The sequence below is a fragment of the Pseudopipra pipra genome, chromosome Z (genome assembly GCF_036250125.1).
Source record: "Pseudopipra pipra isolate bDixPip1 chromosome Z, bDixPip1.hap1, whole genome shotgun sequence".
NCBI lineage: Eukaryota > Metazoa > Chordata > Aves > Passeriformes > Pipridae > Pseudopipra > Pseudopipra pipra.
The window spans coordinates 44,409,188-44,422,858 of NC_087581.1; the positions used below are offsets into that span (position 1 = coordinate 44,409,188).

General features: G+C 39.0%; 1 protein-coding gene across 5 annotated transcripts in view; it reads left to right on the forward strand.

Moving 5' to 3' along the window:
• The window catches only part of MCC (MCC regulator of WNT signaling pathway), a 195,681-nt gene that overhangs the window by 111,179 nt on the left and 70,831 nt on the right, over positions 1-13,671 (forward strand). For all 5 annotated transcript variants that reach the window (XM_064641644.1, XM_064641645.1, XM_064641646.1 and 2 more), the window contains one exon: positions 10,600-10,713. In XM_064641644.1, coding sequence (XP_064497714.1) covers positions 10,600-10,713 — 114 coding nt within the window. The remainder of the gene's footprint in view (positions 1-10,599; positions 10,714-13,671) is intronic.

The window sequence follows — 13,671 nt, forward strand, 5'->3', positions numbered from 1 at the left end:
CATTGCAGCTGAAAGAGGCAAAAGTGGTGACTGCAAACAGAGATGGTATTAATTGCTCCCTGCACTTAGTTAAATAGCTGCATTGATGCATAACAGCAGGAGGGAGAGGGTTAATGAGAGGCTAATTCCATCTTCATAGGGACCACAGGGCTGAATGGAAACAGCTGCTGCACAGGGAGTTGCTGTGTTCAGCAGCTTTAGTGAGGAGAGGGAGCAGAAGAGATAAAAAAGAAAGAACAAATGAAAGTGTCCTATGTCAGGACCCCAGTAAGAGAAGAACTCATAACGGGCAGAAGGGAAGGAAGGGAGAGTTCAGGCTGGAATTGCATACTGGAGGAGGGGGTGCAGCCACCTGCATGCCCTTGACCTCTCTCTGTGAATGTCAAGGCTTACAATTCAGTCAACACAGTATAGCGTAGGTGTAGCTTGGATTTAAAACAGCACAGCTGGGTAAATGCATCCTTAGCTGAGCTAGTGGACTGTTAGAAAGTGGGGGAATGTTGCTTGGGATGGAGGCTGGATATATATGACATTGATTCACCAGAACTGCATGCTTCTGATGGCGTTTGTCAAAACATGAATGAAAATAGAAGCTTGGTTCACTGAGGTGAGCAACTCAAGAATCAAGTTATCCACAGCTCTGTAGAATATGAATAATTTGCGTAATTGTCATCTCTGGTACTTGCCGTGATGTCATCACTTGACAGTTGCCTTCTTTCACTTGTTACATCTGTTGTGTGCACAGACATGTCTTCCCTTCCTACTCACGTACCAGCATTCACGCACGAAACCTTTCAAAATGTAGATGTGTCTGCATTTTGACTAAAGCTTGCTCCTGTGATTGAGGGTACTCATTAAATCCTCAGAAATGCTTTAGCTAAAGACAGAGCCTAACTGCTCCATAGAGAGGAAACTGCTAATGCAGTTTCCCACTAGTTTCTCCTAAAGACATGCGTTTTTTCCTGCAACTGTTACAGTTACCTGAGTTGGGGGTGGTGAGGAGGGCAACCAGCTTTGAACTTCTCAGCACAGAGAGCTGTGGAATATACCCGGGATATATGCTTGAGAACATAAAGATTGCTTATATACAGGCTAGATTGACCCAAATGTTAATACAGCGAAGGCCAGTGGTGTAATATGTGCCTAGATTTAGGTTGCTGACAGCAAAATTCAGCTTGGCTAGCTGTGCAGTCAAGCACTCTCCCTCTCTCAGGACTGTAATGTGTCAGGCACCAGAACTGTAAAACCAGAGTGCTCCAAAGAAAGGCAAAAGCGAAAGAGCTTCTCCTGTTAGATAGATTAGGGCTTGTCAGCTCAGATGATAAGGGAAAAAAAGGGGTATATGTTTTGAGAGACCATAAATTCACAAGTGCTACGAAGAAGGTCAAAAGGGACAAAAGTTATCCCTGAGGTGCAGAACATGCAAAGCAATACCAGGGAAGCTTTACAAATGTGTACACAGTTCTTATGCTTTTTCTTCAATTTCTGTGATTTGCCACTCTCAGAGGCAGGATGCTGGACTGTCAGCTGTTGGCTGGTCTGGTACAGCACTTCTTTAGTATGCTCTTTGAACAGGAAACTTAGTATAAGATGGTAAAAATGTGATTTATTTTTTTTCCCACCAATGTTACTTCAGTTATACTGGGAATGGTTACTGTTTCATTAATAAAATTACATTATTGATAGCATTTCTTGATATTTCAAGATTTTAGAGCTCAGAGAAATGTAAATAGAAAAAAACTAATGCAGCTATGTAAGTCTTCACCCAAACTATGAAGATGGTGAAGCCATGGAAAATGAAAAAAGTAAATTCCACTTTCATTCCCCCAGATTATTTGAGTGATATGCCACATGCTATGTAAAGATTCAAGCAAGAATGCTGTATGAATAAGGTACAAATTTTATGAAGAATTAACACAGAATAGCTTTAACTTTGGAATCAGCAAATGTTTTGGCCTACGTTATGTGCAGGGGTGAAAAATAAGCCATGTGTTAAATGGATTAATGCAGTGTTGATCCTTTTCTGTCAGGACAATTAACATGAGTAAAATATTTGCCCTACTTTAAACAGATAAGGAGGTACTGCATTGTGTTCCTCTCAAGATTAATGTTTCTATATCGGCAGCAGAGACCACAAGATTTATTTGTTGAACCTTATGTAGATTTACTGCTATGCCAGTTACTGCTTGAAAGCTGTTTATGAGCCATGCTCACAGCAAGTCTTTTTGTGTCTTTAGTGAAAGTGGTCATAAGAAGGATACAGAGACATTGTTAAGTCTTAAGTGGAATGTGTGACACATACAATGCCTCTAAATTATAAATTTTGTCTTGTCATGACCCCTGATTTTCTTCTCTATATGTGCATACATGGGCATGCATTTGTATGATATAAACATAAAAAATGTAGAAGTTGTTGTACGAGCAACTTCCTGTGCTGTCCTGACTTCCTTAGAGAATTAGTAATGTTTTTTTCCTGTTATTATTTGATGATTTAAAGCAAAGAAAATTATACTCAAGGAGAGAATGACAATCTCAGGGGATGTGCACTTTCCATGGAACCATGCTCTGGACTCATAAATATCTATGCAACTCCTGTTTATTTAATAGGACTCCATGGGTGAAATACAGGGTTGAGTTTGGCATTCAAAGTCCAAGATAAGGAGCGAACCTGCCTTGGGCTTGGTAGAGACAGGCAGATAATGGTGGAAATACTCTGTAAATTAGTTTCAGAATGTTAGAGCAATTGCAATTTTTTTATTTGAGTGAGGCTTTCAACTTTGATACTTATAAGCTTCTGTAATTTCATTAAGTGCAATTAATTTTTGGGCATGCAAATGAATATGCAAATATGCATACGGGAATATGCAAATGAAGATTTATTGTCCAGTAGACACATCTGAATCTTCACTTTTATTCTTTTTCAGAAAAATTGCAGAGAAAAGGTCATATAAAATGAATAGTCTTAACCAAAATACATAGTAATCCAGTTGGAAAATGGCTTTTCCATTTGCAGAAGTTTTTGACATTTAAAAAAAATTGCTATGCACTTTTTCCTGATGGACCAAGGAATATTTTTTACATTAGTTGAAGAAGAAAGTAGAGACATCCTCACTTGAACAAGACCTAGTTTATCTGTCAAGCCCCTGCATCTGCAGTTATAAGAAAGAAAAGAAAAATATGAGGTCATTGTGGGAGGAGGTGTTTTGAGAAACACATTTAATCTTGTACTAGGATTTTCCAGGCACCTTTTTCTTCCACGAGTTGTGCAGACCAAGTTGTGAACTGGGCAAAAATTCTAAACATTGCATTCATGAACACTTCGAGTAGCTTCTGGTTTGTAATTACTGTGTGTTTGTACCTTCGAATTAATTTTGATTCCATCTTTACAAATTGCCGTCACCACTTGACTTAAATATTCTAGTCTGGGTTTGTCATGCTACAGGTCCTTGATTCTCTGCAAATTTTACAGCTACTTGCTTTTTTATTTGGAGAAGGCTGCTAAATAAATTGCTGAAAAGGTACAAAGCCACTTGAACAAATGCCTGATGCTATAGACAGAGATACCGTGTTGGGTTATTAGTCCAGTGCACAACAAAAGAAAATATTTCTTATGAACTGAATAATACATCCAGGTTACTGAAATACTAAAAGACTTACCCACATAAATTCCTATTTGGTGGGCAGATTGACGGCTGCCAGTTGTTCAGACTTACCTGTGCAGATGCAATTGATAGTAAACATTTATCAATGTTTATTTTCACCTTTTCAGTTTGTGCACTGGAGATTCCATTGCTTGAAATGTAAGCCATATAATGATTAGAAAAGAAAAATGCATTCATGCAATTGAGTTTCTTTCAAAAATTCTGGTTCATGAATGGTATGTCTCTGTGCTGCTTCCTTCTAAAAGTAGTTGCCACCAGAAAAGAGTTTGAGGCATCATTCAGAAATTTTGCATAAGATTTTCTGATGGCTAGCATCAGACATGAACATTCAAATAACTGGTATCAGTTGGAGGAGTTCTGCAACTCACTGCTTTAGTCTCATAGAGAAAAACCCCCAGTGGTTTTCACTAAAGCAAAATTTTTTTTTAGTGTTTTTCTGAGCAGAAGAAGTTTTAAATGGAATTTTTCAAGAGATTTAATTCAAAAGAGTTATGCCATAGAGAGCAAGAACTTACTTGGGTAGACCTGTGGAGTTTTTTAGAAGGGAGGGAGTTAGGATAGAATGTAAAAGTTGTGCTTAAGATTTTTCTTTATTCAACATACTTTCATTGAGAAAGAAACTGTAACATACTCCTTTATAACATACTTACTGTTAAAGCTGATTCATCACAAAGCCTTATCAAGGCTGTATTTTGCAACAGTGATTGTTTTCTATCCAATTCATTGAAATTATAATTTCAGTAATAACGTCCAGTGCAGTAGAAAACCTCAACAGGAAATAACGCACAGTCTCCTGCAGTTTGCCATCCATTTGCAAAGCCTTCATGAAAATTAGTCAGCTTTTTCCCTGGTGTATTGACCAGGTAACAAGAAAGAGGAGGCAATAAAAGATGTAGGACTTGTGATTGGAAATGTCAGAATGTACTGGGTGTTTCTTATGAGAGAAATACTCAAAGAGAACTTACACAAAGGTTTATGGCATGGAGCTTGAGGGAAATTGTGGAAACTTCCTGCAGCAACTTAAGTTACAGCAGCATAGGTAATTTTCCTGCCTAGAATTTTGTATTAAGTCTGAAGAAATTAACTGTCCTTCAAGAAACTGTGCATCCCTTTTTGAACTGGTTGGCAGCTAAAGATTAGGAGTCAAGAGAACTGACTTCTGCCTAAAATGGCAAGTGTGACCTTGGAGACAGTTGCTTGTACTAAGAATTGACCTTCAATAGTGAGACGGTGACCTGGGAATGCAGCATGGACAAGTCTGAGATTTACAACCAGGAATGTAAAGATTAGTGATATTTAAGCCATGTAAAACCTGAGTGTTGTTTATAGCACATTATCTTTCTAAAAACATTCTAAAACCTACTACTTTATTGTAAGCTGGGAGGTCACTGGAGACTGCAACTTCTTCTCCACCTGTTCACCCTGGAGAACCTTTAATTGGTGAGTGCAGTTAGGGATACAGAGGGTTCTGGGAGAAGTGGGGATTTGAAGACATTTCAAGAGGGTATGGCTGGTGGCCTGAGGTTAAAGAAGTGGGGAGAGGAATGCAGAGGTCTTGGAGATGTAGAAGTCAAGTAATTAAGAACTGAACTTAATGTATTTTGTTAAGCAAGCACACGCTCATCCAGGGAGTTTTGCTGCCAAAACTAGGAGTCTTAAAGTTGATTGACTGCTTTTAAAAATCATTTTAGAGCCGTACTTTTGGAAGTTACATAGTGGACATTCTAATATAGAGCTCTTTAGGGTGTGAGCTGCTAAGGAAAGCTGGGGCGATGTTTTCTTTCTTTGAATTTCAAACAATTGGACAAGTACATTCCAGAGGTTTTGGTGGGGGTTTTGCCTTTTTTTTTTTTTCTTTTTTTTTTTTTCCTTCCTGTTGCTGAGACAGCTGGTTGGCTTATGGTGGAAACACAGTGCTGTATGTGTGGATCACTGATTTGACATGGCAATACAGATTTTGCTTCCCTAAATTTATGGTGACAGTTCATCACATCATGTCTGGAGACAGAGATCCTGAGTTCAGCTTTATTGCTATTCCACAGTCTTGTCTTTAGAAATCAGAAATTATTTTCTGTTTCAGAAGTGTTGGCAAGAACACAAGAACCACAGGATGCTTTAGTAAATTATGATTAAGTTAGCATAGTAAGTAGTATCTTAATTTTTGAATGGTTCTTGAATGGCATTTTCTGTTTTGAAAGGTCTGGATTGTTGTCAGTCGGAAGAAACTGAAGTTGAAGAGCAAGTTAAGGTGATAGAAAAAATGGTGAGGGTCTTGGAAAACTGTGGACAAGCTTACACTGTCTGGGATGTTATAACCAGCCCTATACTGTGGGTCACCTCAGTGCTAAATGCAGAGGATTGAGTGAGGTTCATTCTTGGGATTAGTTTTCCACTCCTTTCTTTCCTGAGGGACAAAAGGTGTGCCCATCACCTGAGCAAGCTGGAAAGGAACATAGGAAAGAAGTTTGGCATCTTGAGATTTTCAAGGGACTGCACTGAACCTTGCTGTTTTTCTCCTAAGTTAATTTTCTCCAGTCGTGTTTGGCAAAAGGGGAAATAGAAAAAAAATAGATCTGTTTCCTCTTTCCATCAGTTCACTGATAGAGACATAATTTTTCTTACTTAAATTGAGAGTGACTGTAAAGAGAGTAGGAATGCTAAATTCACTGAAGTGGAGATAAAATCCTTCTAAGTATGGACATATCAAACCCTTCCTAGCTCATAATTGCATAATAATTTAATTTTTTATTTTTACTTAAAGAAAGGCTATGGTCCAAGACAATGTGTTAAGATTGAGTTGAAGTGAAGATAGTATTTGTCCTAAGCTTGGTGTCCCACAGCCTCATTTTCATACATTCATACATTGCTGTTACTTTGCTCCCTCACTTGGAGTGGAAGTAGCAACAGATTCCTCCTCTGGAAGGTGAAAGCAAGGCTGACCTTTCTTGCACAGTATCAGTGTCAGTTTAGAGGCTGTTCGTGTGGATGTGTGGGCTGCCCTCCAGTGCCACAGTCATGGTTCATAAGAATCCCAAAAGAGTAAATTTGCAACATGTAGTTCTTTTGTGCAACCTCCAGATTCAGATACTTTTCTCTTTTGGTTAGTTTTAGGTGTCAGTGTTGGGCTTTTCTTCTCATGTCACCTAAAATTTTGATTTCTATGATGTTGTAATAGAAGCAGGGCCGTTACTCTAGGCCTCAGGCACACTCAGAAGTGCTGTTAGCACCATGTTTCATTCATCAAGCATGAATTGCCAGATGTCATGGTTTGAAAGCTCCAAAAAATCTAATTCTCTATCAAAGCCCCCTCCCCCAATCTCAACCTAGTATAAGACGTGTTTTTTCCAGACAAAACATGATGAGTCTCATGTTTGAAATGTAAAGTATTTACAAATGGTCGAATGGGGGAAAGGGAATATATTACAAATGACTGTACAAATAAATATTATAATACATTACACATAAATATTATAATACATTATACACACAATCTCAACTATCTCTACCATGACATAAGTATTTACAATGGATCAGATCTCTTCTCCCCTCCAAATAAAAGTCCAGGAGGGAAGAAGGACAGATCCGTTCTTCAGAGTAGCAGTGTCTCTAAGGCAGCAGGTCTCTCTATCTCTATGCAGCAGCCGTAACTGGATTATTGTAGCTGGATCTCTTTTCAATACACACAAGGGGGTCTCCAAGCCCCTTGGCCTGTCGTCTCCAAACAAGGGTCTTCAAGACACAAGGGGCTCTCCTTTCACCCCTCTTGGCTCTCCTTCGACTCCGAGCGAAGGCCTCACCTGTGGACTGCCAGCAGGGACAAAACTCGCTTCACCACAGGCATATCACGAAATGCAGGGGCATCTTTGTGAAAGTCCCTTCCTCGGGGGGGTTCACCCCTGAGTCAGAACATCTTGGGCAGCATTCAGTTGAAAGCCTTTGCCTCAAGAGTTCTACCAGAGCTCCTGTGCTCTGTCTCAGGCTGCCAGGCTTGTCAGCAGCAGCGAGGGGGGCCAAGGTCAACCCTCCCCGCATTCCTTCTCCGTCCCGGTCCAGCTTCAGGACGTCTTTGAGCTTCTCAGCTCCTCTCTCTCTGGTGCTGCAGCACTCCAAGGCTCCTCTCCTTAATAGGAGTCCATCTCCCTCCTTTCTCGGAGGTCTCAGAGGGGTATGGGGTTTTATTCCAGTTCTTAGCCCAACTCTGTCTCTCTGCTGCTGTCTCTCTTTCTTGGCTCTCCTTCCAGGAGTTCTCTCTCTTGCTGCATGCCGTTTGCTGTTTGGTTCGGTTCTTATCTGTCCTGGCTCTTAGCCACAGATGCTGCTTCTGCTGCTGCTCTGTCTCTGCTCACTCACAGTGGAGAAAACTTTCTTAGCTCTCAGCTGCAGGCACTTAGCCCAGCTTTATGCTGTTCCAGGTCCCCGCAGCCCCCCGCTGGGGGCTGGGGGAGCCCAGCCCCCAGTGGGCCTGCTGCTGTTTCTCCTCGTGGCTTTCACAACATGGCCACTTCTTCTACTACCAAACTACAACTAACCTTCTCTTCCGTTTGCTTGTGGTATGTTCACATTTCGCAGAAGCGCCCATTGGACAAAATTTCCAGAGGTCACCACCCCCTGGGGTTTTACCATTTTACAACTGCAGGGGGAAAAACTGTTCCCTCCTGCCACACCAGATTAATTTTTCAAAGGATAACATTCCATAATTGCATCTTTTTTCTTCTTTTTTTTTTTTTAGTATGTTCTAAAACTGATCCTGCCCACTGAAATAACAGTAGTTTACCTGTTCTATGTAATTTTTTTTAACAATCTTTAGTGTATTTTCTTTATCCAGCAGTTTTTGCTGTGATTGAATTTGGGGTTTGATTTGTTTTATGAAATACGTTGAAATATTCACAAGTGTCTGCGAATGAGAAATTATTTGTGATCTCAGTCTAGCCTCTAGTAAGTCAATTGGTGTGTATCTGCTGTGGAAAACACAGCCACAGGAAAGCCAAGGGGTTAAATAAGAGTAAGGTCTGACCTCTAATGATTTCACAGCTCTTGTAGAGACGCAAATGCAAACAAGGAAAATTGAGCTATTGTTCTTAATATTTCTCTCTCCTATAAACAAAACCTTTGTTTTCCGATACTGTCTTTGTGTCAAATACCATTTGTAAATACTTTACATTTCAAAACTAGTTCAAACCCCGTATTCATTTATGCTTGTATAGAGACAATCAAGGCATTTTGTCCTGTAAAGTATGGCATCTTATTTGTTCCCCAGAGAAGCTGTAGGATCTCCAATCTTAGAAGTCCTCAATCCACCTGGACCTGGTGGGTTGGGTAAGGGCCTGGATGAGTGACCTCCAGTGGTCCCTGTCAGCCTCAGCCATCCTGCGATTTTGCAGATTTAGAGTCTTCAATATTCAGTGCATTTTGGAAAGGCCTGGTATCTGTGTTAATTAAACTCAAACCAAATGTAGAAACATTTACGCAACATGTAATTGTGCATGTGTGTATTTGCATTTAAGCAAATAACTTCATTTCCTAAGAAGTTTTTGTAACTGACATAATAAAAATGCTTTGTACTGAACTCACAAATGAAGATATCCAGAGCTTCTAGAATAAGCATTTAAAACTGCAGAGTTCGCATCCAAAAACCTTTTTAAAGTTATGTTTTCTGTCTTGAAGCCAGAGGGTTTTTTCTATAACACTGACAATACTGTGTGTGAAGAAGCTTTTGCCAAATAATCTAGTCTCTCTGCTGTCATGAAGCTGCTTTCATATCAGTATGTGAAAGCACGTATGGTTTTGCTGGCTTCCAGTATTGGAAAGGTAAAATTGATATCAAAATAGGACTCACTAGCTGATTCATTGTAAATGAAGCATGAAAAATAACTTTTAAGTGACCCGCCCAATAAAATATCAGAGTGAGGGACTGAAACTGACTGAAGGACTAGAAGCAGGGTTTATGTTTCAGTCTGAGTCTTGACAGCAGAGCAGTGTCTGCTGTGTTGCTTACTCTGGTGTGAAAGGTCACTTTTGTTTTCTTACCCAGTATAACTTGAAGCTGTTTCTTTACTACTACAAAGAAAGACTTCAGTATTAGTGGCTAGTTTTCCTCCAGGACTTTTCAGTTGTAGATATCAGTACTGAGTGTTGAATTCTAGCTGATGCCTTTGGTGCAACAATTAATGGGATATTTAAGGACAAAGAGAGTGTGAACGAGTTAAAAGTATAGGATTCTTGTAAGAACTGTTCTTGTTTTCTAAGTTGTGTAGCTAACCTAGTTTCAATGTTACTAGTTATCCTAACCTGATAGATATTACCAAATGATATCAGTTAAATGTAGAACATATCTTTCATCAAAAGGATCTACTGCAGAAAGAAAAACAGTTCATGTTCTTCATGTGTGGGTTCAGTAGATTAGATTTGTTGAAACTCACTGGCATGGGACTGAGCAGAACTGCAGAGCAGTAGCTCAAGGTGGAGTAAGCTTTAGTTGCAAAATAAACCCAAATCCTCTGCATGGAGGTATTCCCTTCACCAAACTGATAATCTCTATATGTCTAAAGGCATCGAAACTTGATACACCTTACTCTGTAATACCAATCTTAGTCAACATTTACTATAAGGTTTTAGAGCACAAGACTCAACCTGCCTCCTAATAAACTAACGTTAGAACTAATCTACACATTTCTACCTGAATTATTCTTCATTGTATTTATCCTTATAAAGGATATGGTGAAGGAATGTGTGTGCTGTCTGGAGAGAAAAATTCCATGTTAAAAATATTTATTTGCATGTAGATTCCTTTTAGACTTTGTTCTAGTAAAGTTCCTATTAACTACTATAGAAATCCAGTGATACTATAGCTGCTATATAATACTGTCTCTTCTCTGAAATGCTACTGCTACATAGCTTGTGAATTAGTTAATTTGTTTCTTTCATTTTTGTCTTCCAGCTTCATTTAGCAGCCCTGGCTTCATTAAAGGGAGACATAGTGGAGCTTAATAAATGTCTACAACAAACAGAAAAGGAACGTGACCTGTTGGAAAAGAAACTGGCTAAAGCACAGGTGAGCAACAGTAGTTCAAGATTCTGAAGATGGTCCTTGGTTTTGTGGAGCTGTTGTTTCTCAGAGAGGAATATAGTATGTGGGGAGAGGATAAAATACTCAACAATGTCAAAAGTGAAAAGAATTTTAAGACTGCAAGACACATACTTGCCATGGGTTATAAGTTTTATGTGTTGATGACATTCTTCAAAAAAAAACCCTAGAAATAATTAGATTAGTTTTGGTTTGAAGCCAATATAAACAACAAATGCTTTGAAATATTTTAGAATATAAGACTTGCAGCATACCCACAGTTGTAGCAAGTCGATAACTACGATGATTCCAGCAGAGGCAGAAAACTGGAATCCTTTATTGGACTTACAAGTTCATATTTAAAGGGTTTATGGTTTACATATTCAACAGGGGGTTGTAACTATTACAATTATTATAAATAGGGGGTTTCAGGGGATGACGTAAGGGAAAAACCCAGGTTAACAAATTTGGGGTCTTACACATATATCATAGGAGAAAATCCATTTTATCTTAGGGGAATTACAGAGGGAAAAAGGTATTCAGGTTTACAGAATGCAAGGATTTAGGGAACACAAAGGGAGAGAGAAAGCACAAAAGGTCTTCTGCAGGGGTTTGATGAGATCAGGATGCGGGCTCTGGCTTGGGCAGAGCATGTGATAACATCAAGCAAAGAGTCTCTTCACATCCTGCTGGAGAAGGCAGGAAAAATCCTCAGGGATAAGGTCAATGAAGAGGGTTTTTCCCAGCTTCTGTAGCCCACGGCTTTTTGCAAAGACCACTCAAATCTCTCTCTGCAAATATTATATTTTGGGATCCTATACACAGTGGATTAGGTAACTGGTTGCAGAGCCTTCCACTTCTGGGTCAGATGTAAATGCAGCACAAATTAACACTGATAAAAGTTATTGCCAATTGTCAGTGCTTTGGTGTTACATGAGAAATTATTTGTGATCTCAGTCTAGCCTCTAGTAAGTCAATTGGTGTGTATCTGCTGTGGAAAACACAGCCACAGGAAAGCCAAGGGGTTAAATAAGAGTAAGGTCTGACCTCTAATGATTTCACAGCTCTTGTAGAGACGCAAATGCAAACAAGGAAAATTGAGCTATTGTTCTTAATATTTCTCTCTCCTATAAACAAAACCTTTGTTTTCCGATACTGTCTTTGTGTCAAATACCATTTCAAAACTAGTTCAAACCCCATATTCATTTGTGCTTGTATAGAGACAATCAAAGCATTTTGTCCTGTAAAGTATGACATCTTATTTGTTCACCAGAGAAGCTGTAGGATCTCCAATCTTAGAAGTCCTCAATCCACCTGGACCTGGTGGGTTGGGTAAGGGCCTTGGATGAGTGACCTCCAGTGGTCCCTGTCAGCCTCAGCCATCCTGCAATTTTGCAGATTTAGAGTCTTCAATATTCAGTGCGTTTTGGAAAGGCCTGGTATCTGTGTTAATTAAACTCAAACCAAATGTAGAAACGTTTAAGCGGTCGTGTTTAGGCTTTTACTTCAGTCCTCCCTTATGTTGGCCTTTGCCTGCATTTCCTAATGGTTTTTTTCAGCTACCTTAAAGGTTTATGGGCTTGTAAGTGATACTGTTATTGCAGACCATCAATGCAACATCCAGAAATAAAAACCACTTTCATGTTTTTATCCCCCTCAATATGTGAGCCAGAACCAAGCTGAGAGTTAACATAGTATATCAGCTATAATCTGGAGAGCCTTTTTTAATTTTAATGTGGCATTCTTCAGATAGAATCCTCCATCTTGTTTACAGTTTGATATGAGGCTGCATTTAACAATCATTAAACTGTCAGAATGGTTCACTGTATCCAAATGATCCAGATCATTCTGCATGACCACATTGTTATTATTTGTATATGCTAACCACAGGTTTTTGTCAGTGTTTTACTTTTATTTCCAAATCTTTGCTTAAAAATACATGTATTCTCTCTCAGCTAGTGAAGAATGCCTTGTAAGTGCTCCCATTCAGCACTGAATTGATGGCAACTGGGATTAAGGATCAGTCCTTAATCCCAATTATCATGTGCTCTGTTTGCACAAGATTGTTCAGTGTTTTCCTTGATGGGGTATCAATTATGCATGGTATATAGCACTCAATTTTTCATGCTGAGGGTTGTTACATGAGCTTGACCTCTGTGCTTATGAACACAAGCCTAGTGATGACTGCCACCTTTCACCTATGAAATATGTGGAAACTAGCATGCTAGCTAGATTTCAGATAAATTACTTTTTAATGAGAAATTTTTAAAAAGTTTTAATATTTTATCTGTTTTCAGTTTATTTTTTTTTAAAATGCCCTCAAGTGGAAATAAAATACAATCTTTCTTAAGGAATAAGCCATTAAAGAAACACAACTCATATCTTCAATGCGTTGGCTATGTTTAAGTACTGAGACTGAGACTGGTGAACCACTCCATCTTTTCCTCTTTTTCTAACTGCATCACTTCCAAGTAGATACGTCACTTAACATAGTTTTTTGAACTTTTCCTCCCGCTCCACAGGGATTCATTCAAATTCATATTGTATCATACAATTTTTTCCTCTACAGCTTCTGTCTAATGTGAATCAGAGGTTCAGAAGGCACAAATTAAATAGGAGGTGTTTGAGGTTCTGCATAACCATACTCAGATGTTAGTTGTCCAGTATTAAATCTCTATTCTGCATCTGGATTATACTTACAAAGGCAGCACATGTTTCATTTCAGCTGGCATGGTAAATGCTCTCTGGAACAAATAGCTCTTAAATCGCATTTTTGGTAATACTTTTCCCATCATTTCATGAGGCATGTGAGGCATTTTGAAGAAAGGATTAATGATTTGCAGAGTGGAGGTGATTTGGGGAACCACAATTCAAGTAATCAATGACAAATGGTGAAGAAAGATAGTTGGATAGCCTGGGCTTAAAATTTTGTAAAGTGATGTAATT